Source organism: Lipotes vexillifer, unplaced genomic scaffold, assembly GCF_000442215.2.
Source record: "Lipotes vexillifer unplaced genomic scaffold, Lipotes_vexillifer_v1.1 scaffold1691, whole genome shotgun sequence".
NCBI lineage: Eukaryota > Metazoa > Chordata > Mammalia > Artiodactyla > Lipotidae > Lipotes > Lipotes vexillifer.
This window is the reverse complement of record NW_006789046.1, coordinates 873,154-897,423: the sequence shown is the minus strand read 5'-3', so window position 1 is coordinate 897,423 and position 24,270 is coordinate 873,154. Positions and strand designations below refer to the sequence as shown.

Here is a 24,270-nt window from a genome sequence, read left to right as displayed (position 1 = left end):
TGCTGCAGCTGTCCAGACGATTAGGTTCCAGATTGGATCAGCCAGGAAGCTCTTTTTTTTTTTCTTTCTGACCTAGGGTGGGGGAGGGGGAGGAGGGAATGAACAGGTGGGTTGGGTTCCCTGCCCCCTCTCCCCTCCCCCAGGGCCCCCAACAAAGAGTCCAGTGTTTTTAGATCCAAAGACTTTTGAGGCTGGGGAAGGGGGGACCCACTGTGTGCCTGGAACCGGAAGGAAAGTTAAAGCAGCCCTGCTTCATCCAAGTATAGGAACTTGGTTTCCTCTAGAAATTACCAGAAATGCAAGGGAGGGGCAGAGGATAGGTGTGCTGCTGAGAGAGGCCTCTGAGCAGTAGGATGGGGTCCCCAAGGGTGGCCTGGGGCGGTGTCTTCTTGGGGAACCTCGCCAAGTAAGAGAGACTCATCAGCCACATTTTAGTGGTGGTTTGATAACTAAACCACGCTCTGCCATCTTCTTGGGAAAAGGCAGTCTTGGCTGGATCCCTTTGCTCCTCCTTCAGGGAAGCCAGAGCCTTTCTTCCCTGGGACTTCCTTCTGAAGGCAACTCTGGGGAGGGCACCATGGCCCCATCACCACAGAGCCAGACCAGGCAGGGCCCCCCACCATCAAGGCAGGCATGCTGGGAGCACAGCTGGATGGGGATGAAAAGAAGGCAGTTTGGGAACAACCAAGGGGCGGAACCCAGGGTGGGGACGCGGTGGGGGTGTAAGGAAGGGGCTGCACTCCCAGGCTGCTGTCCACCAGCATCTCACGAGCATCTCACAGCACCCTGTGGCAGGCTCCATCTCAGCACAGGCATTGCTGCCTGGCTCAGCCCGTGTCCCCTTTGGGGGCAGAGGCACAGACCTACCCTGCAGACCCCAATGTCCCCACAGGCCCTTCAGTGCATTAACTGGCTGAGCTCACATGAGCCCACAGTGAATGGACACACGTCACACCTGCTCACGTGTGCTCAGACCCCCAGGCATGTCCTTACACCCACACCTGCTCACACTCATGCAGACACTCGCTCACGGACACTCACAACTGGCCTTCAAGGAGTCACATCCCAGTTGGCCCCTGGGAGAGCCAGCCCGCCCCGCAATCGGAATGTGCGTTCTGATCTGTCTCCACTTCCCGCCACCTGCTCCATCCTTCAGCTCCTGGCCGCCTGCCGGGGATGGAGCCTGAAGGTCCCCAGTGACCCTCGGTGGCAGACTGAGGGCCTGATGTGCAGAGCTTGGTGCTGATGAGCTGCCCAGCCCTGCTTCAGCCCCCTTCCTCACTGTGTCACTGTGGAACCCATCCTCTGGCTTCTGCTGAACTGGAGCTGGTCCTTTCCCAGCACCCGCCCCAGGCTTCTGCTTCGAATGAAGCTATCCCCACGTCCAGTTCCTCCAGGAGGTGCCGGTCAGCTTCCCTGCTCTGCCTCTACCTGCAGGTCAGCCCCAAGCCTGTCTGAACCTTCAGCCCTGCTTCTCCTTCCCTTGGGGCCTCCCTTACCCAAGCCCCCTACACCGTAGGGCAGCTCCCACCTACCACCCTTGTCGTATCACTGTCCCCAAAGGTTCCCAACTCTCAGCACATGTGCCAAGCCACCCACAGGCTCTGGCCACCTGTACTCCCCTCTTTGCTGCCCCAGGTACTTTCTCTGCTCCCCTTCCCCTGTCCCTCCTGGAGTCTCCCCACCTGGGAAGACTCTGGGAGACCTGGGAAGCCCCTACAGCCACCAGTGCCCAGGCTCCACCCGCATGGCCCGTGACCTCCAGCCCTGACTGCCCTTGGCAGTCTGTCCCCCCAGGCCTTGCAGCACCCCCGCCCTTCTCCACGCGGGGCCACCTTCCCCGTGGGACCCCAGCGTCCTGAGTCTGGGTGTCTGTGCCCTCCATCCCTTGGTTCCCCCAGAGCTGGGCCTGGCGGTTGCTGGCCTCCCTCCCGTGCAGGATGGCTGGGGCCGAGACGGGGTGTGCGTGCCTGTCCACACTTGGGTAAAGCACGCGTGTGCCTGTGGACATGAAAAGAGCCCTGTTCGTTTCTTTTCTCCTGCAATTTTGACCCCACACTGGAAAATCGAGACGATAACCCTCTGGGAGAAGCTCACGAGGAAGAGAAGGGCAGGAGACACCGGAGTCTGAATTGGCCCTGGTCTCTACACTAAAAACCAAGATGCCCGCCCGACACCTGACCACACATACATGGGGACATTCACGTGGGCAGTATCTCCAGCCTGTGTGGCCACCTCCCAGGGGCCAGGTCAGCATCTCCTTACCTTCTAGAAGCATCTTCTGTCGTCCGCAGAGGCTCCCAGACTGTGTGCACTCCATTTAAAAGAGGTGTCAGAGCTAAAAAGATTGGCAGAGAGGACAGTCCCCTCCTTCTTAATGTCACACCCAGTGACGGGGTGAGGGGGTGTCAGTGAGAGGTCCACTGGGCAGCGCAGCCCAGCGTCATCCTTGTGGCATGCGGGCTGGCCTCTGGGCACACGTGTGAGGTTGTGCAGTGGAGAGGGGGACCAGTGGAGATAGAACAAGGCTCAGGATGGGACTGTCCCTGCGGAGACACCGCTGCCCCCTCCCCCTGCAGTAAAGGAGGGACCTGGTGGTGCAGGAGCTGGGCACCGGGTGGGACCACGTTCACCCTGTCCCTTGACTGGCCCCTGCAGGTGACTCCCTCACCATCAACATGTGTGGTGGGGCACCTACGATAGATTGGAGGGCAGAAGCCAGCGGCTTCACCTGGGCCTTAGGGCCTGGTGGGCGAGGGGGGACAGACGCTGGGGGAGAGCTGCCTGCTCCGCTCCCCTCCCTTCTGTGGCGGCTGTGTGGGTGGCTGCATAGGCAGGGGCTGGGGTGGGGGGCAACCAACAAAAGGGAAATGAGGGCACAGGAGAGATGAGGGAGCAGGGCTGTGGCCCCTCGCCGTCTGCTGCATCTCCATCCCGGGCAGTCAGGCATGGCAGCGAGGGGCTGCAGGCACTGGAGCGTTGTGTTGCCAGGTGGGGCCCGCTCGCCGCACCGCTCTGCTTTCCAGCATTTACACACCAGGAGGCTTAGGAGCCGCTCCTGGTTTTGGCCCCAGTGCCCAGTCTGGGAGGAGTGCGTGGCTGCCCGGGGCTGGTGGCAGTTAGGGGCACACCCCTGCCTGCACATCTCGTGGAGGCTCTTTCCCACAAGCCCTGACTCTCCAGATCCTGGTCGCTTCTCTCCCCCAGGCAGCGCTCACATCCCTGCACTTTGTACTCAGTGGGGCACAGGCCCTTGATGCCTCTTCCCATCGCTCCCTATAGGGTCCTGGCGGCCGGCAGGTGGGGATTCAGGACCCAGTCTTGGACATGGACGCGGTGAGGGTAGGACCGGGGCTCCCGCCCGCCTCCTGGCCTCAGCAGTGCCGTGCAGAAGGGTGCCAGCAGATCCCTCGGTCCCTGGCCTGTGTGCACAGCCTTCTCACCCTACACAGGATGCAGGGGAAGGAGCCGGACCTGTGATCCCCCAGGACTTGCCTGTTTGCCTGGTGAGGCAGCTGCCCTGTCCAACTGGCCTTCCACAGGCCTGGCCAGCAGGTCACTTGAGGGCAGTTTGCCTGAAGCCAGTCCCCTTTTTGAGACATTTTGCATCCCTTTGGGTCTCCTAAAAATAAGCTTTTAATTTGTTTTAAATTAATATTAAAATTAAATCTAAATTAAATTGTAATGCATCTTTAGGCGAACTCTTAAAAAGCCCTTAACGAGTATGAATACAGATAAAATCAAGAAAAGTTGGGAAGGTGCACACGAGCAGCGTCATCTTTCCACCTGTCAAACATCTGCTCCAAGATACAGGCCAGGGAGACGGCCCCAAGCAGCTGCGCAAGGCAGTGTGGGTCACCAAGAGGTCCGAGGGCCATTGTTGGAAGCCAGGGTGCCCGGGCAGCCTGTGACTTCCTCGGATTCCAGGGTGAGGGTGAGTGACCCTGCACACTGCAGCCACTCAGTAACTGTTTGTCTAACGAATGAGCTGGGTTAGAATTTCATTCTCTGGACGGAGCTCAGGGCCCAGTCTGTGGCTTGGGTGACAAGGACGTTTGTGCTGTCCGGTCTGGGCAGCACTTTCTTCCGATGTTCCCACGCCAGCTGCCTGCCCTAGTGAGGTCAGCAGGTGCCTCGGGCTTACCTGGGCACTCCTTCTGGACTGCCTGGAGCTGATGGAGGTTCAGGGCAGCCCCACCAGGCCCTGGGTCCCTCTCGGGAGCAGTCAGCTGGCCCGGGGCCTGGCCGCTGGACCAGGTGGCCGGAGGGCATGGTGCATCTTGAGGTCTCTAGACTGTGTGTGGGGCACCCTTTGGAGACCTCATTCCACCCGGGCAGCCCAGCCCAGAGCCCCCTCCCCTGGTCTGGCAGCAGAGCCTTTTCCACACACGGCACTTGGTCGGAGCCCAGCATGTGAATCGGGCGAGGGGTCAGTCCTCAGGCTCAAGGCCGAGTCCCCTGCTGCCCCCTGGCCCTGAGGCAGGTGGGGTCCAGGTAGAGGCTCAGCAAGGCCACGTGCTTGCTCTGTGGTCACATCGGGAGCCACCCAGGAGCACAGGCTTCTGGGCTGGAGGTCCAAGGCTGGTTCTCTGCCTGAGCCCCCCCTCCACCCCCGTCCCTGGCATGGGGTGGGGCTGGGGGAGCACAGGGCTGGGTGCCCAGGCTGTGGGTGAGCTGCACGGGGCAGGGGTCTTCTGTCCGTTGGGAGCTCTTGCTGGGCCGCCCTGAGGCTGGTTCCCCGCTGGCTCCCTTGGGCTGGCTGGCACTCCATCCGCATTTGGGACCCGCAGACCAGTGGGGTGCGCTTCACCCCAGAAACAGCTCTTCTTGCCCTGTTCACTTCAAGAGTTCCCAGAAACACCGTAGTTTTACGTCAGAGAATTGAGGTTTTCTCCCGACTTACACTCACCGTCTTTAGAAATTAAAATGTTTCATCTCTGTTCTTTGAAGTAGGTGGGGTGGTTTGTCAAAGCAGCGCTGTTAGAAGAAACTACAAGGGTACAGAGCCCTGGGTGCATCCTGCCCCCACCCCATCTCCCTTCTTATGGGGGTGCAGCGCTGCCCCCAGGAGCACACTGAGGGGGATCCCTGCTCCCCAGCGGACTGCCCCTCAAATGCTCCTCCCTCCAGGAGCCGTGGGCAGCCCCGGTACTAGGCCTTTTCCTGCTTCTGGTCACAGACATTAGAGTCGGGTTGGGAGGGCAGGTCTGCTGAGAGCCTCAGAAGGCAGGGCTGGGGTGCAGAGGGTGGCCTGTCAGAAATTCCAGAATGTGGGCTCTCTGGGGGTCTCTGCCTGGAGAAGCACAGGGCACCCCCCCATCTGCTGGGAATGAATTGGGAGTGTTGGCTGCCCTCTTCCCCTGCCTGCCCACAGCTGAGAAAGAGGCGTATTCAGGCCAGCTCGAGGTGCTGGGTGCCTGGGTCCAGGGGATGGGGTGCAGGAAAGCGGGGTGGGCACCTCCGACCCTGTCCAGATGGGCTCTCCCTCTGAGGGAGGGGCTAGGGCGTGAGTGTGCACCCTGATGTCTACACTGGACTGCAACCACTAAGGCGTTTGTCTCCTTGCAGCTGGCTTATTTCAAGATGGTGTGAAGGGAAGCCTTGCTTTGGCTGAGGATGCTCCTCCAGCTGGCGGGGTTTGCAGGGGGTGGCGCCGACCAGCCCTGGTCACCTCCCTGCGCACCCCCCGCCCCCCCGAGCACCCCCCGCCCCCCGCCTGTTTGCTGGCCTTCAGGGGCGTCCTGGAGGGGGAGTGCTGGTCATTTGCCAGGGAGGGTGTGAGAGGGAAGGGAGGCGGAGACCCCAGAAGGTGTGAAGAATAGGAGGGGGTGGGGGGCAGCCCTCTGAGTCACTCTCGGCCAGAGTCCGAGGCGGCCCTGGTGGGGAGTGTTGGCCACCCCGCACTCCCCGCCTAGCCAAAAGGCTAAATTTACCCTTTTAATAAGAACCAGACTTATATCCGGTTTTCCTTTTCTTTTATTAGTTCTGGGCTGTTGGTGGTTGGGCCCGTCCCCTGTCATCATTGCCTCTATATTTGTGGGCCTGGTGGCTCAACAACCACAGAGTTTTCCTATTATGGCCTGTGAGACACTGCCTTTGGGCCAGCCAGGTCTTCTGGAAGGTTCTCCTGGACCAGCAGAGAGGGGCTTTCCCTGTGACGCACTCATGTTTCTGGGCGGGCACCCCTCACCGGGGCTGCCCCCGCGTCCCAGGGCTGGGCTGGCGGAGGCTCGCGTTCTGCCCCCACCCATGCCGCCCCACCCCCCTCCCCCACCAGCACCCCCTCTCCCACGGCCGCAGCTGTCTCTTCCTGCCTCCAGCCTCTTCCTTCTCTTCTGTCCTTCCTTCCTCCCCGTGCCTGTCTCGGCCTCCTCTTCTTGTCCCTCTGTCTTCTCGGGGCTGTGGATGGCAGCTGGGGTCATTGGGTGGCATCCTCAGGGACTCTGGGACTGTGGCAGCAGGGGGTGGCTTGAAGCAGGGCAGGCTCCGTGTCCGGTGAGACCAAGTGAGTGAGGGGGGTCAGACAGGCCGACATCTGGAGGCCACCGGTTTGTGGCTGGAGGGGACTGCCCCAGATCCCAATAAGTTCTGGGTCCTGGAGAGCCTGCCTGGTGAGGCTGGCCCTGCCCAGAGGAGGAATCGGGCTGTCTGTGGGGAGATGGCCCCAGCCACGTGACCTGCCAACTGCCCCCCGAATCCACACAACCGCAGGACCCGCTTTCAGGTCCAGGTGGCTGGGGGCTGAGCAGCTGGGCTGGGGAGGAGGCCGACTCCCAGGCAGGAGGGGGTCGGGGGTCTTGGTGCTGCAGCTTAGTACAGGCTTGGGACTGGAGTTCCCCTTCCACCGTGAGTAAAAGCTGGACGTGCCCCCCAGGGTGGAGAAGGAGGCGGGTGTCCTGGTGTCTCTCCTGCCACCACAGGCATCAGACAGAATTAAAGGCCAGGAGCCTTTTTCAGAGTCTGGGCCAGGAAGGGGACCGGTTTGGTGGCAGCGTGACCCTGGGAAGCAGCATCCCTCAGGGCCGGCCCAGCCCGTGTGTGACTCCCTCACACAAGAACAAGTCACCACCTTGCGCACACTCGGAGCCAGGCGTGCGCACCCACGTCCAGAGTGCACCCTCGGAGCCTCTGCCCCAGACCTGCATGCACATGTGTGCCTGTGTGCACGGCCATTGCCCACATGCACACTCAGCCAGACACACCCTGAGTGCCCACACATAGTCCCTTCGCTGTCTCTGTGCCCCTGTGCACAGACACACACACAGGCACACACATTATCTCATGCCTGGGCCACTGGTGGGTTCCAGCCCAGCAGGGAGTGTCCCTGGTGGCACCAGGAATTGAGCTTGCAAACTCGTGTACAGCTAGAGTGGGTCTGGTGGCCGGTGGTGTGGTGCAGCCTCTGTGGCCCCTGCTGTGGCCACTTTGGGTTTCCTGTGGGGCAGTCCAAAGCGGCCCCTCCCACCAGGGCCTGGTATCCCCATCCCTGTCCCCCTCCCCCCATTCTTCTCCTGGGTGGTCAGACAGATGGACGCCCACCTGCCTTCGAGCAGGCGGGACTGAAGCTTCTCCACCCCCGTCCACGCGGACACCCAGGGTGGACATCCTCCCTCCCCTTCCCTCTCCTGGAATGCGAGGAATGTGGGCCGGGTCCACACAGTGGGCTGTTATCCTTCCTGCCTCCTCTTCTCTGGAGCCTGGCCCAGCACCGGAGGGGCACTTTGGCCTCCTAGGCAGGCCACCCCTGGTGTCCTGAGGGAGACCCAGGGATGGCCTCAGGGGAGCTGGGTGTCCCCACGCCCAGGCAGGCTCTGCAGGGGGCTGGAGGCGGTGGGGAGCCTGAGCAGGTGTGAGCAGGAGGGCGGGAGCTGTTCCAGGCGGAGGGTGCAGCCGCCAGACGCAGAGCTGGGGAGCCCGGTGCCAGCAGCCTGTCAGCTGGACCTCCAGAAGCATCAGGAGAGCCTGGGAAGGGGCTTGCTTCTCAGCAGCGGCCGCCAGCCATCGCAACGAGGCCCTTTTTGTTTTTTGTTTTTTACAGCCCGTTTCACCGTTTCCAGAAAAGGTAGCTCACTTAAGTCAAAACAAATGCTCGTTCTGCTGTAGCTCTGCGCTCCAGCTCGCTCTCCCCAGCTCTCCGAGGCCCTTCTCTGTCCCTCTGTCAGCCTGGCATGAAGGTGGAGGCTGGAAGGAGAGGGGGTGAGCAGGCACAGTGCGCACCTGGCTGTCCAGGGCTCCGGGCCTGGCCTCTGGTGTGCCAGCCCCTCGCGCTCCGGGGGCTTTGCTGCCAGTCAGCCCCTCCCTGGACTGGAGGCTCCCCAGGGTAGCACGTGGGCTTCAAGGCAGGAACACCCTCAGCACCCCTCGGGCCTGCCCAACATCTGTTGACCATCTTGGCTGCAGCAGGTGGGCCTGGCACAGGTTGACAGAGGAAGGCCCCTCCCCCTGGTTTTGCCTGGGCATGTGCGGTCACCTCTACCACGGCCAGCACATAGAGGCCCTGTGAGCAAAGGCTGGGCTCAGTGGTCAGGGCATGCCCGCCCGGCTCCGTCCAGCTGGGGCAGCTGGGAGGGAAGTTGCCACACAGCCAGGGTCCAGGTACGGCCTGTCTCCCGGTCCAGGTTGTCTGGGCCTTGGAGCGTGGGAAAGGTTGGTCCTCCGGGGGTGGGGGCCTGGCCTGAGGAACTGGGCCATGGCAGTGGGTGGGGGGTGTCGACCAGCCCTCCTGGGCATTCTGGCTTCCGGAGTGGTTTTCTCAGCCAGCCCGGCACCCGGGCCAGGCCTCCTTGGTGTCCTAGGCAGAGCTGAGGCAGCGCTGGAGTTGGGGCTGGAGCCCTGTGTCTGGGGCCGCAAACCCTGGATTGGGCCAGCCGGGCAGTGGGGATGGCCAGCTGGGGGCTGGTGCGTAGTGCAGAATGGCCTGCCTCACACGGCCTGACACCTCACACAGCATTCGGTTCCCTGTCCCAAGACGATGCTAAACTTGGCCAGATCGCTGTGATGAGAGCCTGCAAAGGATGCAGGGCACTGGCCACCATGACCATGCTCACTGGAGGGGCCAGGGCAGCCTTGGAGTGGACAAGCCTCATCCAAACCCCAGCCCGGGCACTTGGGGCCGTGGGACCAACACTGATGATGCCCATTCCTTTGTCAGCCCTGTGGTGGGACCGCCACCTGGGATCGCGAAGACTTGAATTGATACAAGGTTCATAAAGCCCTTGCCGTGAGAAGGGCTAGTGCAGATGGTGCCAGGATCGGAGCTCCCAGCCCGGGGGCTCTGAGCTGAAAGCCCCTTTGGCCCTCCCTGCTGCTTGGGGCTCCCACTGTCCCCTCCCGTGTTGCTAACCACAGCACTCCGTGGGCAAGGACCTTGCCAAGAGGAAAGAAGCCTCCAGCCCAGTTCCCGGCCAGACTTGGCCGTGCAGCTCCAGCCCTGGCCAGGGCCCAGGCCGCCTCTGCTCAGGCTCTGTCTGGGCCTGGCTACTGGTCGGCGGGCGGGGGCTGGGGAGGTGGCAGCCAGGTCTGCCCACGCCTCTGCTGGCTGGGCACGGTGCCATGGCCAAACTCCTTGGAGGTGGAAGTGACACAGGAGCCCGCACGCTCTGTCTGAGGGTCAGGAGCCAGCTGGGGGGGATGGGGGGACTCTGGGTACCAGCAGTCCCCTCCCCCACACCCACCATGGCAGTGCCCGCCCAGTAAAGCCCGTAGGACTTTGTCTGCTTCCAAACTTCTAGCCCAGGATGGCGGGGGAGAAACGGACCCCTTCAGAGCAAGGCTCATGGAGCCCCATCGTGCAGGGCCCAGGCTGGGGGGTCCGTCAGGGAGTTGTCTTTGCACCTGCCCAGCGTGCATACCCCAGGGCTGGCCTGCTGGTCAGAGAGTATGAGAGCCCTTGGCAGGACCTGCTGCCGTGGGCTGGGGTTTTCAGAGGAGAGGCCACCTGGGTACCTGCACAGGTCTCCCACCAGGGCGAGTGGGTGAGTGCCCAGAAGGTGGTCCCTGGGACATGTGTGTGGCTCTGCCCCAGGGCAGTGGGGTCTCCCGTGACCTCTGTTTCCTTCCTTGCTGTGTCTATCACTTGAACGTCTTACAGTGAAGATATAAAGACATAATATTCATGTGACAAGCCTCTTCCGTTTTCAACATGCAAGGAAAAATGAGGGAAAAAGACCCCCCAGGTAAATGGCCCAGCCTGAGGCAGGACACAGGGGGCTGCAAGCTGCCCATGAGGCTGGGAGAGGTGGAGTGGCAGGGGCAGCCCAGAAGGCTCGGAGCAAAGGGGGGCCCTGGAGAGCCCAGAACCGAGGCCAGAGGGCGGGGCTGGAGCGCTGTCCCATTTGCTCACTTACCACACTCTGGGACAGAGGTTCCATCATTATGGACTCAGGAAGGGCCCCAAGAGGGTCCCCCAAGTTGGGAGACTGGCTGGCATGGGGCAAGGTAGGCACACAGCAGGAAACTCTGCCTGTTACTGGTTTGTCCCCTGCCCCGTAGAGCCGGGACTGGGGCTGGCTGAGCTGCAGCACCCCCCCGCAAATCTCCCATGCAGTGGGACCCCCTTCTGGGATGGTGTCAAAACAGGCACCCTTGAGAGTCCCCACCCAGGGCCAGGATCAGTCTCCCAGGGGAGGAGGGCATGAAGTCCCATGCCTCCCCCACCCCCACCCCAATTCCAGCTTAGGGGACCAGTCAGGTCAGACACCCCTCTGGGCCTCAGGCCTGCTTCCTACCTGCCCCTGCCCCAGGTGGGTGGTCCTTGGGGGTGTGGGTGGTGGGTCTGCAGAGGTGGCCTGCTGCCTGTGCAGGGCCCCCAGGTGTGTGAGACCCTGTGAGGGGGCCGCCCCTGAGCCTCGGTTTCCCTGGATCCTCAAACCGGAAGGGCCCTGTGGGATGCCAGGCCGCCTCTTCCACCCAGCCTGGGGCCTGCCCGCTGCCCCCGCCCGCCGTGGTGTGGGAGAACTCAAGGTTCTCAGGCCAAGCTCCTGGAGAAATCCTTTATCCAGACCGACTCCTGGACTCAGTTGCTTCCCACTGTCCCCGGGAAGGGCAGGGCAGAGGGACTTGCCTGGGAGGGTGCGAGGGTGGGAAGGCCTGGGGGACATGGGGTGGGCCCGGGCGAGGCAGGAAGAGGCCTCAGTCATCCCACAGGCATGGCCCTCTGCCTCCAGGGTCCCTGGAGCACAGCAGGGGCCGCCCTCCATCTCCTGCAGGCTCTACCCACCCCCCTGGGAGTCCAGCACTTCCCTTCCCAGCCCAGAGTCCCCTCCCCTGGCTGGACATGCCTGTGGTCTGGCCGGGGCCCATGGAAGTCCCAGCCTTGCGGTCTGGGAAGTCCCTGGCTCCTGGGCACCTTCGCCCCCTGCCCCTGGGTCCTCTCACAGTCTCCCCTTGGGCTGATACCCACCACAGAGGTCAGTTCACACCTTGGTGCCCGGCAGTTCTCACAGACCCTTCCTCTGAGGCCCGTGGCCAGGAGAGGCCTCTCTCGTCCACATGTCTCATTCCCACACAGGAGTGGAGGGAAGGGGAGGGGAGCTGCCAGGGTCCCGGCGGGGCAGCCCCTCCCTCTCCCCCGCTTCAGGGCCGTGCCGCCTCTCTGCTGAGTCACCCCGTGTCTGGGAAGCTCCCAGGGCCAAGCCAGGCTGGATGAGGCATCACAAATTCACAAATTCCCCCTGCCTCCCGGGCAGGGAAACAGCTGCCCTGACTCACCTTGGCCCAGGCCTGCAGCCTCCTGGGGCCCCCAAAACCCTTGCAAACCCCGCCAGGCCCCTACACTCAGCCTAATGGGATGGTGAGCCCCCAGGTTCCTGTTCCCTATCCCCTGGGATGGTCCCAAGCTAGGCTCTCTGCCCATGGAGTAGAGGTGACAAGGTGCCGGGGGCCCTGCTGGGGTGGGGGCTGAGCAGTGCAGCCCAGACCACCCACCAGGCACCGGGTGCTGCTCTGCACAGAGTACTCTGTGTACATCCTTCCTATGCAATCCACTGGTCGCCGCGGTAACCTGGGGAGGCTTGATCATCCTGGCCTTGGCCACTGGACTTGGGCAGATAGGGTATACAGTGTCGGAGGGTGCGGGTGGGCAGGCTACAGAGGCTGGCTGCCAGGGGAAGCGCCAAGAGTGTCCTGGACCATAAGTGACTGCCTGCATCCCGATGCCGCCGGTCAGGGCCTGACCCTGAGAAACCCTGGGGGCATGAAAGCAGATCCTGACACTTCCATCCTCAGGCTCCTCTTGCATGTCTCTCTTCCTCTGCCTTGGTTTCTTTTCTTGGTCACCTGGGAGAGGGCACCCCAGTCTGATGAGGTGGTTAACTGGACCTGGGGAGAAGGCTGAAGGTGCTGCCTGGGGGAAAGGCCGGCCCTCCCAGTGCCACCCAGGGGGTGGGCAGAGACTGCCGGGACCTGCTGCTCCTGGACCTATCCAGGAGGTATACTCTAGCAGGTCTGCCGGCAGCTAAGAGGCCTTGGCCTGGGAGAGTCAGAGTCAGAGCCTCCGAGTGGAAGGCCCGCCCACAGGGCCACCTGTTTCCTACAGGCCCTGGGGCCCACAGTACGTGGCACCTGGTTGATAGGGGTGGGGGTGAAGGTGGGTCATTCGGCAAAAGTGCCATTCTTGGGGGCTTTGCAGTAACAAGAGGGTGTCAGGGCCTCAGGGGCCTGAGCGGGCAGCTTCTCCCACCTTGGCTTCTTGGCTGTTTGAAGACAGAAGCCCGGGGAGCTTGGGACCTGATAGTCAGCCCTGGAGAAGGGCTCCTTAGCGCTGTCCCTGCCCAGACTCACTCTTGCCCCCTGTGTCCACAGCCAGCAGCCGCCTGATGGGGAACTCTCCGGCCTCCTCTTTCATGGGCAGTTTCCTCACCAGCAGTCTGGGCTCAGCGGCCTCCGCGCATCCCAGTGGCCCCAACCCCTCCCCCTCGGATCAGGCCTACCGTGGCTCCCACCCCACCACCTCCCAGATCTGGTTCTCCCACTCCCACGAAGGTAAGTCGGGGCCGGGGCTCCCAGCCGCACCCCGTGGCTGGAGCCACTGACTGTGGTGCCCAGGGCCAGTGGTGAGGCAAAGGGCTCCCCTGCTGTGCCTGGCAAGAGCCAGCTGGCAGACCATGCCAAGCACTCTGGCGAGGGGCTGCCTCCCTGTTGAGGAAGCCGCCACGGGGGAGGTGGTAATTGGTTGGAAACAGGGGGCCAGTCCCGCCAGTCGGTGATCCTGGCCAGATGTGCACCAGAGATGGTCAGAGAGGGAAGAAGGGGGTGGGGCCAGGAAGGCTCTGGGGAGCCGAGGAAATGTGGAGCACAGCTGGGCTGGCTGGGCAGGGCTGCGCCCACCTCCTAGACTCGGGGAGGCATGGGCTCCAGATGTGTCAGCTGGGAGGGAGGGGTGGGGAGGAGAGAGCTGTCAGCAGACTCCGGCTGCCACCCTGGGGGCCTGGCCGAGAACAGAGCCCCTCCCGGCCCCTTCCTCCCCCTCGGTTGCAGCCTCGTACACACAGTAGGTGCCTCATACGTGTCTCAGGCCTCGTAGCTGGCAGAAGGGCCCCTGCGGACCCTTCTAGGACCTTGGGGCTCCCTTTGGCTTTCCCAAGGAGGGACAGAGCTCCGCACCGCCCAGCTCCCCACTGTCTGCTCAGCCCCTGGGCACTGTGACGTGGGCAGAGGCCCTGGGTCCCAGTGTCCCCCACCCGAGGTTCCTGGTATTGGCTTGGCCACCACAGCGTGGGAAGGGTTAAACCCGACAGCGGCTGGCACACGGAGAGGTAATTGCAGTTGGCAGCGGGCACAGAGGGCTCTCCGCTCCTGGCACCGGCACCGCCGTAACTCAATGACTGCTGAGCAGCGGGCGTTGTGTTTGCAGAGCACGTGGACCCACACACCGCGCCCGCTGCCACCCGCGTTCCAGGCGGGGAGATTAGCGCCCAGTGCTGCTGGAGAGCGAGAGAAACTTCTCTTTGTGCAACAAGAAAGGGGCTGTTTTCCAAACAGGACAGGTGACGAGTGAGGGACAGTTGTTAAAATAATCTGGGCTTTAAGCGCTGTGTGGAGCGCACATGTTGGGCAGGCGATAGGGAGCAGTTCTCCCCCCGGTGGAGGGGAGGCTGGGCTGGCCCTGAGGACCCAGGTGGGCAGAGCAGGCTCCCTGGCCGAGACACCTCTGCTGCCTGCTTCCCACCCCTGCCTCTTAGCAGCCTCCCCGGGGGAGACCTGGTGCAACAGTGCCAGGCCCTGGTTCGGGGCTTCCTGGGCCGGCCATGGGTGGACCCCACAAGCTCGTGGCACCCCTCGCTCCCCTGCTTTTTCCAGCCCTTCCGCCTTCTGTGGCTGCCAGGCACGCTCCTGGCCCTGGGGGAGCGTCTGGCTCCCAGGACGTCTGTGGGAGGGAGGAGAGGGCCGATTGCTGTGGCGAGGGCAGGGGATTCCCGCAGCAGCCACGTGGGACCACCTCGACCGAACTAACGGCCGCTGCCCTGCCCCGGCCCAGCCACAGGTGTGTGCGCACAGCCAGGCTGGCTGCAACGGTGGCCCCTGGTTAGGGTCGGGATGGCAGAGCTCTGCGTCAGGAGACATATATCCCCCGCCACTCCGGCCCACCCTTGGGGACCTTGCCGGCAAGGAGGGCAGTTTGTGGGCAGTGCCACCTGCCCTGGGGCCCAGGGAGAAGGTGCCCCTGTCTTGCCCCTCTGGGGACTGCTGGGGAGAGGCGGGGGGGAGGCGGCCTGCAGATAGCGCCCTCAACGGCCTCCAGACACTCACTTCCCCCGGCCAACGGCTGCCTTGGCAGAGCTGCTTGTGGGGCACCCCGCCGCCCACAGCCACAGCCTCAGAGCCACCTGGCAGTGACAGTTGTCACCACCCAGTGGGATGGGACCAGCGTGGGGGTAGCACGCTGGCTGTGCCGGCCCCCTACCCACCGCCTGCTGGGGGGCCCCCCCCCCGCCCACAGCCACAGCCTCAGAGCCACCTGGCAGTGACAGTTGTCACCACCCAGTGGGATGGGACCAGCGTGGGGGTAGCACGCTGGCTGTGCCGGCCCCCTACCCACCCTGCCCATCCTGCATGTTGGGGAGGCAGCTACTTTGAGGCGAGGGCAGTCTGAGCAGCCCCGAAACAGCCCCGGGTCCTCCTCAGGCCGGACGTGTCCACGGTCTCACGGGGGAGGGCACGCGTGTGGGGCACTGGGCTCAGTGGGCAAACACTGGTGGATGCAGGACAAGGGGAAGCAGGTGGGGCCTCCGAGCCTCCCACCTCAACGCAGCCTCTGGAACACGGGGTGGGTGGGGAGCAGGGCCCATCCGGGGCTAAAGATGAGTGTGGGAGAGCAGCAGCCCCCGGGGAGAGCACCCCAACCTGCCGGGTCCCACCTGAGGTAGCTAGTGCATCTGTCCTGGGGACCACACCACCTCCCAGGCCTGTGCCTCGGTCTCCCCCTCACACCCTCCCCTTCCCTGCCTCCGGGTAGGCTGCCCAGCCTGGGATCCCCTTCCTACGGGGTTCCCCTGCCCTCCGCCCTCTGCAGCCTCGCTCTGACAGGCCACGTGGTGTGGCTGCCTCGCTGTGAGCTCCCAGCGTAAAGGCCGGCGGGCGGGCGGGCGGGGCTGGGGCGAGTGGCAGCGCCTGCTGGCTGGCTGCCCTGGCAGCTTGCCTGGCTGCTAGTTTGACTGGGTGCCAGCTGGCTCCCTGCGTGCCGGGGCCTGTTTCTCTGCCGTGTGTGTTCAGGGGAAAGGGGGGAGAGGTGGGCGGGGGGCACGCGACATGGCTAGAGAGTGGGGGCCGGCAGGCATGGTGGGCTGCCTGGGCGGGCTGCTCAGAGCTCTGACCTCACCCTCATCCTTTCACCCTTGCCGCCCCCTCCCCAGTCTGGGGCTGGTCAGGGCTAGGCCCTGGAAGGGGTTCTTAGCTTAAGGGCAGGGAGGCCAGGATGGGCTGGGGTGGGGGCCAGGAGGGGTATGGGCCCAGGCACCTTTCCACTCCAAGCAGGGCCCCCCAGCTCTCCGTGGGTGGACCCAATCCACCATCTGTGGGACAACTGCTAGAGCAGGGGCCAGAGCTTCCTGCTTCCCTGGTGGAGCAGCTGGGGTGCAGGAGAAGCACCCCGGAGCTGGAGGAGCCGCCCAGGAACATCTGGCCTGGGGCAGAGCTCGTCTGTCCAGCCCTCGGGCCTCCTGGACCCCCAGGTTCACCCAAGTGAGGGGTCCTGCCAGAGACTAGACTTTCCCTTCTGGGGCCTGGGGTGGGGTGGGCGGCGGAACTGGCCCAAGGCAGGGGTGAACCAGTGTCCAGCCAGCCTGTCCTGGGTGGGTCCTAGCGGGGGTGGGGTGCAGCACAGCTGGTCCTATTGTCAGCAAGCCTGGCCCCCTCCCTCCCTACCCCACCCCCGGCGGCCTGGTGGGACCACCCACAGGGCCATGAAAGGGGATTCTGTTCCTGGGGGTTCAGCTGGGGAGGGATGGGGGCCGGAGCTGCTGTGCTCCCACAGCCTGGGCTACTCATGGTCTCTTGTGCCACCTGGAGGGGGAGCCTCGAGAGGCAGCAGGCACGTATGCCAGCACTGGCCGTTAGCCTGGCTGGCCTCTTTGTCAGAGCCGCACCCGTCCCGGCAGCCACTCCTCCATCCAAGGCTAGGCTGACTTCCAGTGGGGGCAGGGGCTGCACCAAAGAGCCCCTGGGCACTCCCTGCTGTTCCTGGCCCCCCAGCTTCCCTGAGCCCTGTCAGCTGTCCCTCTGTCCCCCTCTGTCCCCTCTGAGGCTTCAGGGCTCACCAGGGCTTCTGGGAGCATGTCTGTGTGAGGGACAAAGGTCCCAGCCAGTGTCACCACCTGTGTGTGATGACACCGTCTAGAGGAGCCCTCCACCAGCCCTTGTCTGAGGCAGGTCCCTGCCCTGGACCTGGTCCTTTTCCCCCAGACCCTGGCAGGTCCAACCCCTTCTCCTGGCCTCAGTTTTCTTGGTGGCCAAAATGGCCTCTGAGTCTGCCCCCACAGGACCACTGACGATCACTCCCCCCCAGCCCAGTGAAGATGCCCCCACGTCTAAGCGGCACCCCTCACTCTGCCCACCTGTCCCTGCCCATGCTGGAGGTGAGGAGCTGGGTCAGTGGGAGCAGCTGGCCCCTCTGAGATCTTGGGACAGCATGGGGGAAGGGCCCGAGCTAGCCAGATCCAGATGTGGGCATCAGGGCTGCCCTGCCAGATAGGCCCTCTCCCGCCAGCTTCATCTTAGTCAGAAGGAGGCCTGTCCTGTCTGGACCTCTGACCCCCTTCAGAGCCTTCTTGGGCCAGCCCTCCCTGTGACCTTGGCCCCTCACTTGGCCTTGCCTCAGCCCACCTCGTCATCAGGGTCCCAGCCTTCAGGGACCCCTCTGTCCTTGCAGGTCCCCTGTAGCAACTGTCCACTGCTGGGCCGGGGGCCGTGGTGCCTTCCTGGGCTGACATTTGCAGCAGGGGTGTGTGGGGGCAGCCCTGGATCTGACAGGGCTGGGGAGAGGCCTGGTGTCACATCTGGGTGTGGGGCTGGCTTGCATTGTTCCTGTGGCCCCAAGCCCCGTGTCTTAGACGCCCCGGGGTGGTGGTGGGGGAGGCGAGGCTTGGAGTGCGCAAGAAGGCAGGGTGCGGAGCCAGGGGCAGGAGGCCTGGGCAGGGGCGGCATAAGGGTTCCCTCCAGCTAAGCTCCCTGGCAGTCAGAGCTGCTGAGTGGGGTGTTCGTGAGGGTTTGGGGGGTCATGCCAGCTTGTTCCCAGCTCCAAGCTCTGAGATTCTGTTATCTTCTCCATCTTTAGTCCTGCAGCAAGCCCTGGGACCCAACCCTCCCCAGCCCGCAGGCCCTGCTCCCTCGCAGGGACTGCTGCCGAGCCCTGCCATCTCTGCTCTGTGCGGGCTGAGCCCAGCTCCTCCCTGCACAGCACGTGCCAGGAGCCCAGGACTGTCCACAACCGCCTGGCTCCTGGGCTAACTGCCCACTGCTTTTGTTCCAGAGGTGCCCGCGGCAGCCTGGCACCTTCCCCCGGCTCTGAGCCACTCCTCCCGGCCTGGGAACAGACCGAGGCTGCCAGGCCCAAACCTGGGGTGACTGGGGGTCAGTGTGTGTGCGTGGTGGGCCAACTCTGATGGGATGGAGTGGAACAGGAATCATCCTGTGCCACCCTCGGGCCCCCACCCCAGCCCCCAACTGTGAGAGGCTGAGGCCTGGCCACTTCCTGAGGGGCCCAGCTTCCAAAGCCACCTTCAGCCCCAGAAGGGGTCTCACTAGGCTCCTCCCAGCAAAGCCCAGGGTGGTTGATCCTGGGAGCTGCACTTTGATGCACGGCCTGGACACCCACGGGTTCTGACCACTGTAAGCCTGAGGGGGCTTACGAACAGAAGCTGGAGTGTTTGGCAAGGAAGAGGGAGGACATGGGGAGGGGCTGTTGCAAGGTTACCCACTTCAGATACTAGAGCAGGGGTGGTGGCAAGCGTCCTCCCAACTTGTTGCCAATGCCCCTCCTGTACCCAGGGCAGACATTATTGGTCAATCGCAGCACTTTCTAAACTGCATGTGGATGCAGCCTCAGAGTCCTTCTTAATCCAGCATTCTGGGTGGTCACTATCATTTAGTGGTCTTACACACCACAGTCGAAACCCATTGGCACCCTGAGTGAAAGGGGTGTCACATGGGAGAGAGCCAGCACCCAGTTAGTGTTGGGCATTGGGTCGGGGCCCCTAGCCTGGCACGTGTGGCAGAATTCAAAATGACAGGAGTGTGCAGGGCCCCAGGAGCAAGGGTGGTTTGCCTAGGTGTCTGCGGGGATTGCTGTGGGTAGAGAAAGGATGGGATCTGTCAGGGGTGGTGGGACATGGGTAGGGGGATGGCGTGGTCTGGTGGGGCTCTATCCAGAGGGGCTTTAGCCTCTGCTGAGCCCTGGAGGGTGGCCCCGACCCAGAGGAGATGGGTAGTTGAGATGGTCCGATCCGGGTTTCCCAGAGCCTGCCCAGTATGGCTGGCTATGTAAAAGGATGGTTCCTGGTCCCAGGGGTTGGGGGCTCAGCCAGTCATGTTGTGGGCAGCTGCCCTTGGGACCTGATGCCAGAACCCTGCTGGCAGCCCCTGGCCTTAACTCAGGGCTCAGTGGTGGGGAGAACTTTCTAGCAACTTGAGCCTCCAGAGAGGTGGCAATGCCTTTGTCAAGGTGGCATGGGGGGCAGGGGGCACCCGTTGCAGAAGGCCTTGCCCTCGTGGGTGTGCGTACAGGGAGCTGGGGCAGGACCCTGGTAGCATGGGGGTGATTAGAGCCCTGTGCGTCAGGCCCCTGGAAGAGTTTGCTAAGCCTTCAGTGTCTGCACTGAGCTCTGTGGGCCTGGGGGTGGGGATCTCGAGGGACCCTGTGGTGGGAGGTCCCCTGACCCCCACCCCCCTCCGGGGATTCTGGTCCTCTGTTGGCTGGCCATGCACCCCTCCCCCAGGACCTGGCCAGGAGCACTCCCACCATAGGGGATGCTGGGGGCGGGGTGCCGGGGCGTCCCAGCAGCCCAAGGACCTGGTCTGTGCTGCCCCTGCCCAGTTCAAGACTGTTTCCGCTTCATTGCACCTCATTAGGTGCTGATGGCGTCAACCTTTTGTCCTCCGTTGCCACTTATGTCACAGGATTGGGTTGTCTCCTGGCGACTCAGAGCGTGGGGCCAGGATGGGGGGCATCCTCAGTGAGGCGTTCCCTGAGGCCCAGGGCCTCTCCCCGGAGCTCACCAGGGGCCTCCAGGGCTCCGAGGGCAGCAGGGCCCAGGGATACAGCGTGGGCTCGCGTGTCAATTGGGGTGATCACAGTAGCCTGACCTCGAGGGGTGTGAGGGCCTGGGAATGACAGGGTTCTGGACCACACCACCCCTGAAAGAGTACTGGCTAGAGGAGCTCTGACACCCACCCCCTGCCCCCTGAGCCCTCTCCAGAGCTCCGCACTACCACCACGTTCTCCTCTGCAGAAGCCCCTTCGAGAACCAGGCATCTCCCAGGCTGGACGCAGCAGCCCTGGCTTCTGGCTTCTGGCTTCTGGTTTCAGAACAGCTGCTCTGATTCATGAAAATCAGTTTTTATTTTCTTCTTCAGTTCAGAGAGTACAGTCTTGTTGGGAAAAGAAAGGGTCCTTTCTGTGGCTGGGCTGGAAGGACTTCTCCCCTTCCTCCCTCGCTGCCCCCCACCCCAGATACCCACCCGTCCGGGCCTCTTTCCTCACACTCGCCCCGGGCCGGGGCCCATGCCCCCTCTGCTTCTACTTCCGTCTCCCCAGCTGCTCCCTCCTTCCTCCCTGAACCTTAATTCCCCTCCTGGGGTCCCAGAGGGTGGGGCTTCAGGCAGGCTGGAGATGGGGGAAGGGCCCCTGGTAGATTTCTGTCCCCTCATCCCTGGCCACCATCTCAGGGTCAGAAGTGGAAGGACGTGCATGGCCATCACCCTCCCACTGCCCCCAAAGGGTGCGGCAGGAAGGAGCCCACCACTTGGCCAGCTGAATGCCTGCTCCCCGGAGGGTGGGTGGGCGGGAGGCCCAGACCTCCCGAGGGGTCATGGGGGTCTGTGCCTGGGAAACGGCGTCTGGGAAGGAGGAATTTACAGACTTCTGTTTACCAAAACGAGGCCCCGTAAAACATTTAACAGCAGCCAATTAAAGGAGGACAGCTGTGGTGGTTTAACCACTCCCCATACTACACACACAGGCCTCTGCCCCTCTGCCCTGGCCCGCCCCCACCCCCGTCCGGCTCTCGGCTTTTGTCAAGTCTTCCAGGAGCTGCGTTTAATCTAGGGAACATCTGCTCCAGATGTGTCTCTGCACACAAACCAGGCCAGTTGGCCAGGCTCTCCGAACTCAGCCGTGCCCTCGCAGGAGGGGGCTGCAGGGGGACAGGCCTGGGGGACGTTGGGCACCTTCCCTGAGTCCTCAGATGGGCCTGGGATGTGAACCCCCAGTGGGGAGACGTCTTGGGACTCCTCAGAGCTTTCACAACATGCATGCTGGTGGAGAGCCTCCGAATGGGGCTGGCATGGGCCGTGTTCTGCGTGGAGCACCTCTTGGGGATAGTGTTCCACAGCTTGACCTCAGATCCCCTGGGCTAGAGAACATGACACTGCGTCATTAGGGCTGAACGGTGGCTACTGCCAAGGGGGCTGCCAGGTGCAGGGTGCGCCATTTGGACTGGGGGCCTTGATCCTGGGGCATCCCAGAGTGTCCCTGTTTGATGCCTGCCCATTTCCCATTCTGAGTGGTACTCCTGGGGCTCCTCGTCCATCCCTACCTCTGAGCTGGGTTCCACAGCCCCACCCACGCTGGCATAGCTCCCCCTCAGCCTCAGACCTGCCAAGGGGCCTCTGGGCCCCCCATGCTCACAGTGAGCTCCAGGGCTGCCCCCCATGCCCCCACAGATGCCCCCAGCACTGAGACAAAGCCGGCCTTCACTCTCCATCTCAACAGCGGCAGCAACATGGCAGGCTGGCCTCCGGGCCTCTGAGGGCCTGGGGGCCTGGAGGTCTGTGCTATGGCTCTGAGCCTCCCCTTCGGGAAAGGTGTTTGTCTCGTGTATTCTGTGGAGTGGAGCGGAGCGTGCGGCCACGAGTTGCCACGAGGAGTTCCACTGAAACAGCAAAGGGCTTCTGTCCTGAAAGGAGTTTGGAAAACAGTTAACGAGCAGGTTCACACGGAACTCCCTGACTCAGACTCGTCCGTAACTTCAACACGACGCACTAAGTGGGGTGCTGGCACCCCTGCTCCCCGGGCATGGGGCTCGCAGCTCCCTTGTTTCAAGGCACAGTTTTGACCTTGTTCAAACACTTGCCCTGCGACCTGTGCCTTCCCCTCGGGGACTGCTGCCTCAGGGCCCTGCTCCAACCCCTCCCTCTCCCTGTCCCTGAGGCCACTGCTCCCTGGGGAGACCCGGTGATTCCTACTCCCTCGTCAAAGCCCAGGAGCCCCAGAAGTCGGGTGGGAAGCTGCTCCCAGCAGCTGGTCACTCTTGGGACAATCGTGGGGTCCCCAAGACAAACTCTTCTGGGACCCATTTTCCATGGGGAAAATGTTCAGAGCATTAGCTCAAAGCGTGAGTTGTGGAGTAAGACAGCGTCCTGCCCACCCCAGCCCAGCCGACTCGGCCATCCCAGCTGCAGGCCCTCCACCCACCCCTGCCCCCTCACTGCTGGGCCTGGTGGGGAAGGACCAGCTGTGAGGAGCCACATTCCAAGTGGCTGGTAGCTCTGGGCATCCAGCAGACACACCTCCCCTGGATGTGCCTGGTCAGGATGCCAGTGCCTGGATGGGCCTCCCCGGCCAAGTGTTAGTTCTGTCTGTCTTCATCCCTTCTGGGGGGCAGGGTGTGTGTCCCAGATGGCCAGAGCGAGGTCCAGGGTGTGGCTGGTGTTCCTGTGCTGGGCAGGGCCAGGCCAGGAGGACAGTCCAGGCCCCTCAGAGGGACAGAGAGGGGCCTGCTTGACCTGACTGGGAAGCTCCAGGGAGGGTCTCAGGCTGGGGACCAATGCAGGGAACTCTCCTGGGAGCGATGCTGCCACGGCTGGGCACCAGCTCCTTTTGCAGATCTCACAGCACAGAGGAGGCCCAGCTGGTGAAGAGCCCCATACCTGCGGCCTCCAGCAAGGCAGAAGCCTGTCACACCCAACTAAGTCAGCCCCGGGGTGTGGGTCACTGACCCCAGAGCTGCTTGCTCACCTGGAGGCTATGGATGGTGCAGGCCCAGGTCGTGTCCAGCCCTGCCCCTCCTGGCCAGAAGCTCAGCCAGGGCTGCAAGGGCTTCTGTCCACTGTGTGTGACCACCGCGTCTCCCTCCTCCCAAGACGCTCTCCAGAGCCCCTTTTGTTGCCCTGCCTCAAAGCTCCCGCACTGCTAAGTGCTGCTGGGTGAGAAATCAAAGGCTCCCTCCTCCATCCTCCACTTTCTCCCCAGCCCATCAGCAATTCAATTTGTGCCACACCGGAGGGATGGTATTAGTCGAGTCAGAGTTAATATGATGTATTGATGGGTTGATTTCCCACCGGCGGGCTGCACGCACCGGGCTCCACGGGGCGTCGCTCCCGGGCCACCCGCCAGCTTCTCGCCCCCCTGGGGTCAGGGCGGGTGCGAGCCTGGGGCCTGGAGGTGCCTCTATAGCTGTCTCCTTGCTTCTCTAGCTCCAGGGTACCCCAGATTTTCAGGGAGTCTGGCATCTACCTTCCTACCCATGAGCCACTTGGATCACCATGGAAACAGCAATGTTCTCTATGGGCAACATCGTTTCTATGGAACCCAAAAAGGCAAGTGCTGGTGTGGGGCCGTGAGGGATCGCGTGGGGCCTGGGGCACAGGTCATCCTGGAGGGGTGGAGGGCAGGGCTGGGGGCTTCTGGGGTGCCAGGTAAAGGTGGCCAGCCTGGCTGAACCCTCACCTCCAGGTCTCAGGCCACGGCAGGGATAGGGGCTGGAGGAGGGTGGGACTGCTTCTCAGGCCGCTGGAGACTTTGAACTGCAGGGCCCAGGACCACAGCCAAGCAGCAGGTTACATGCCGGGGTCAGGCGAGCTCGCTAAAAACACAGCTGTGCTCCCTGAGCTCTCGTGGCTCAGATGGAAGCATCGCAAACAACCGTGGCCCTGAGGGGTGGCACCCAGGTCCCTCAGCACCTGGCCTTTTGCTGTAGCACCCCCCGCCCCGCCCCAGCAGGGGTCCCAGGGACATCGGGTGGGAGTATGGAAGGCCCCCCAGAAGCCTGTACCTCGTGCCTCACCAAGCTAGGCAACACGAGGCCCAGGAGCCACCCCACACCTGGGCCTGAGGTCAAGACAGGGCAGGGGAGGGGTGGCAGGGGGTGGGGGGGCAGCAGGGAAGGGGGGCAATAGTGTGCCCCCAGCAGACAGAGGAACATCTCCTACCCTGTTGGCAGGAGGTGTCGCTGGAGAGGGGATGCTGAGGTTGAGGCTTTGCTGATGAGAAGGCGGGGTTGGTGGAGCCATGGGGAGGGCATTCCGTGAAGAGGGCATGCTCACGCCATGTGCACACACACACTCACATGTCTGCGTGCAAAGGCCCAGCCTCAAGGAGCCTGTGGGAGATGTAGCCACCTGGAGATGAGACAGGTGTGGGGAGTGGCCTGAGGCCTTGGTGCCCTGTCTCCAGGATTTTCCTTGGTGGGGTGACGTCTCATTTGCATTTTATAAAGATCTTCTGGGGGTGGTGCCCAAGAAGCTGGGCCAGAGAGATTTTTGGGTTAGTTACTGTGTTTAGATGACAAATAATGGACTTGAATGGGGACATGGGATCCCATGGGAGACGTGAAATGG

The 24,270-nt window shown here is 63.1% G+C and overlaps 1 protein-coding gene across 1 annotated transcript in view; it reads left to right on the top strand.

Annotated features, from left to right (window-relative positions):
- Positions 1-24,270, top strand: part of BAHCC1 (BAH domain and coiled-coil containing 1) — a 53,962-nt gene that overhangs the window by 6,735 nt on the left and 22,957 nt on the right. The window contains exons 2-3 of the mRNA XM_007462330.1: positions 12,802-12,981; positions 23,128-23,250. Coding sequence (XP_007462392.1) covers positions 12,802-12,981; positions 23,128-23,250 — 303 coding nt within the window. The remainder of the gene's footprint in view (positions 1-12,801; positions 12,982-23,127; positions 23,251-24,270) is intronic.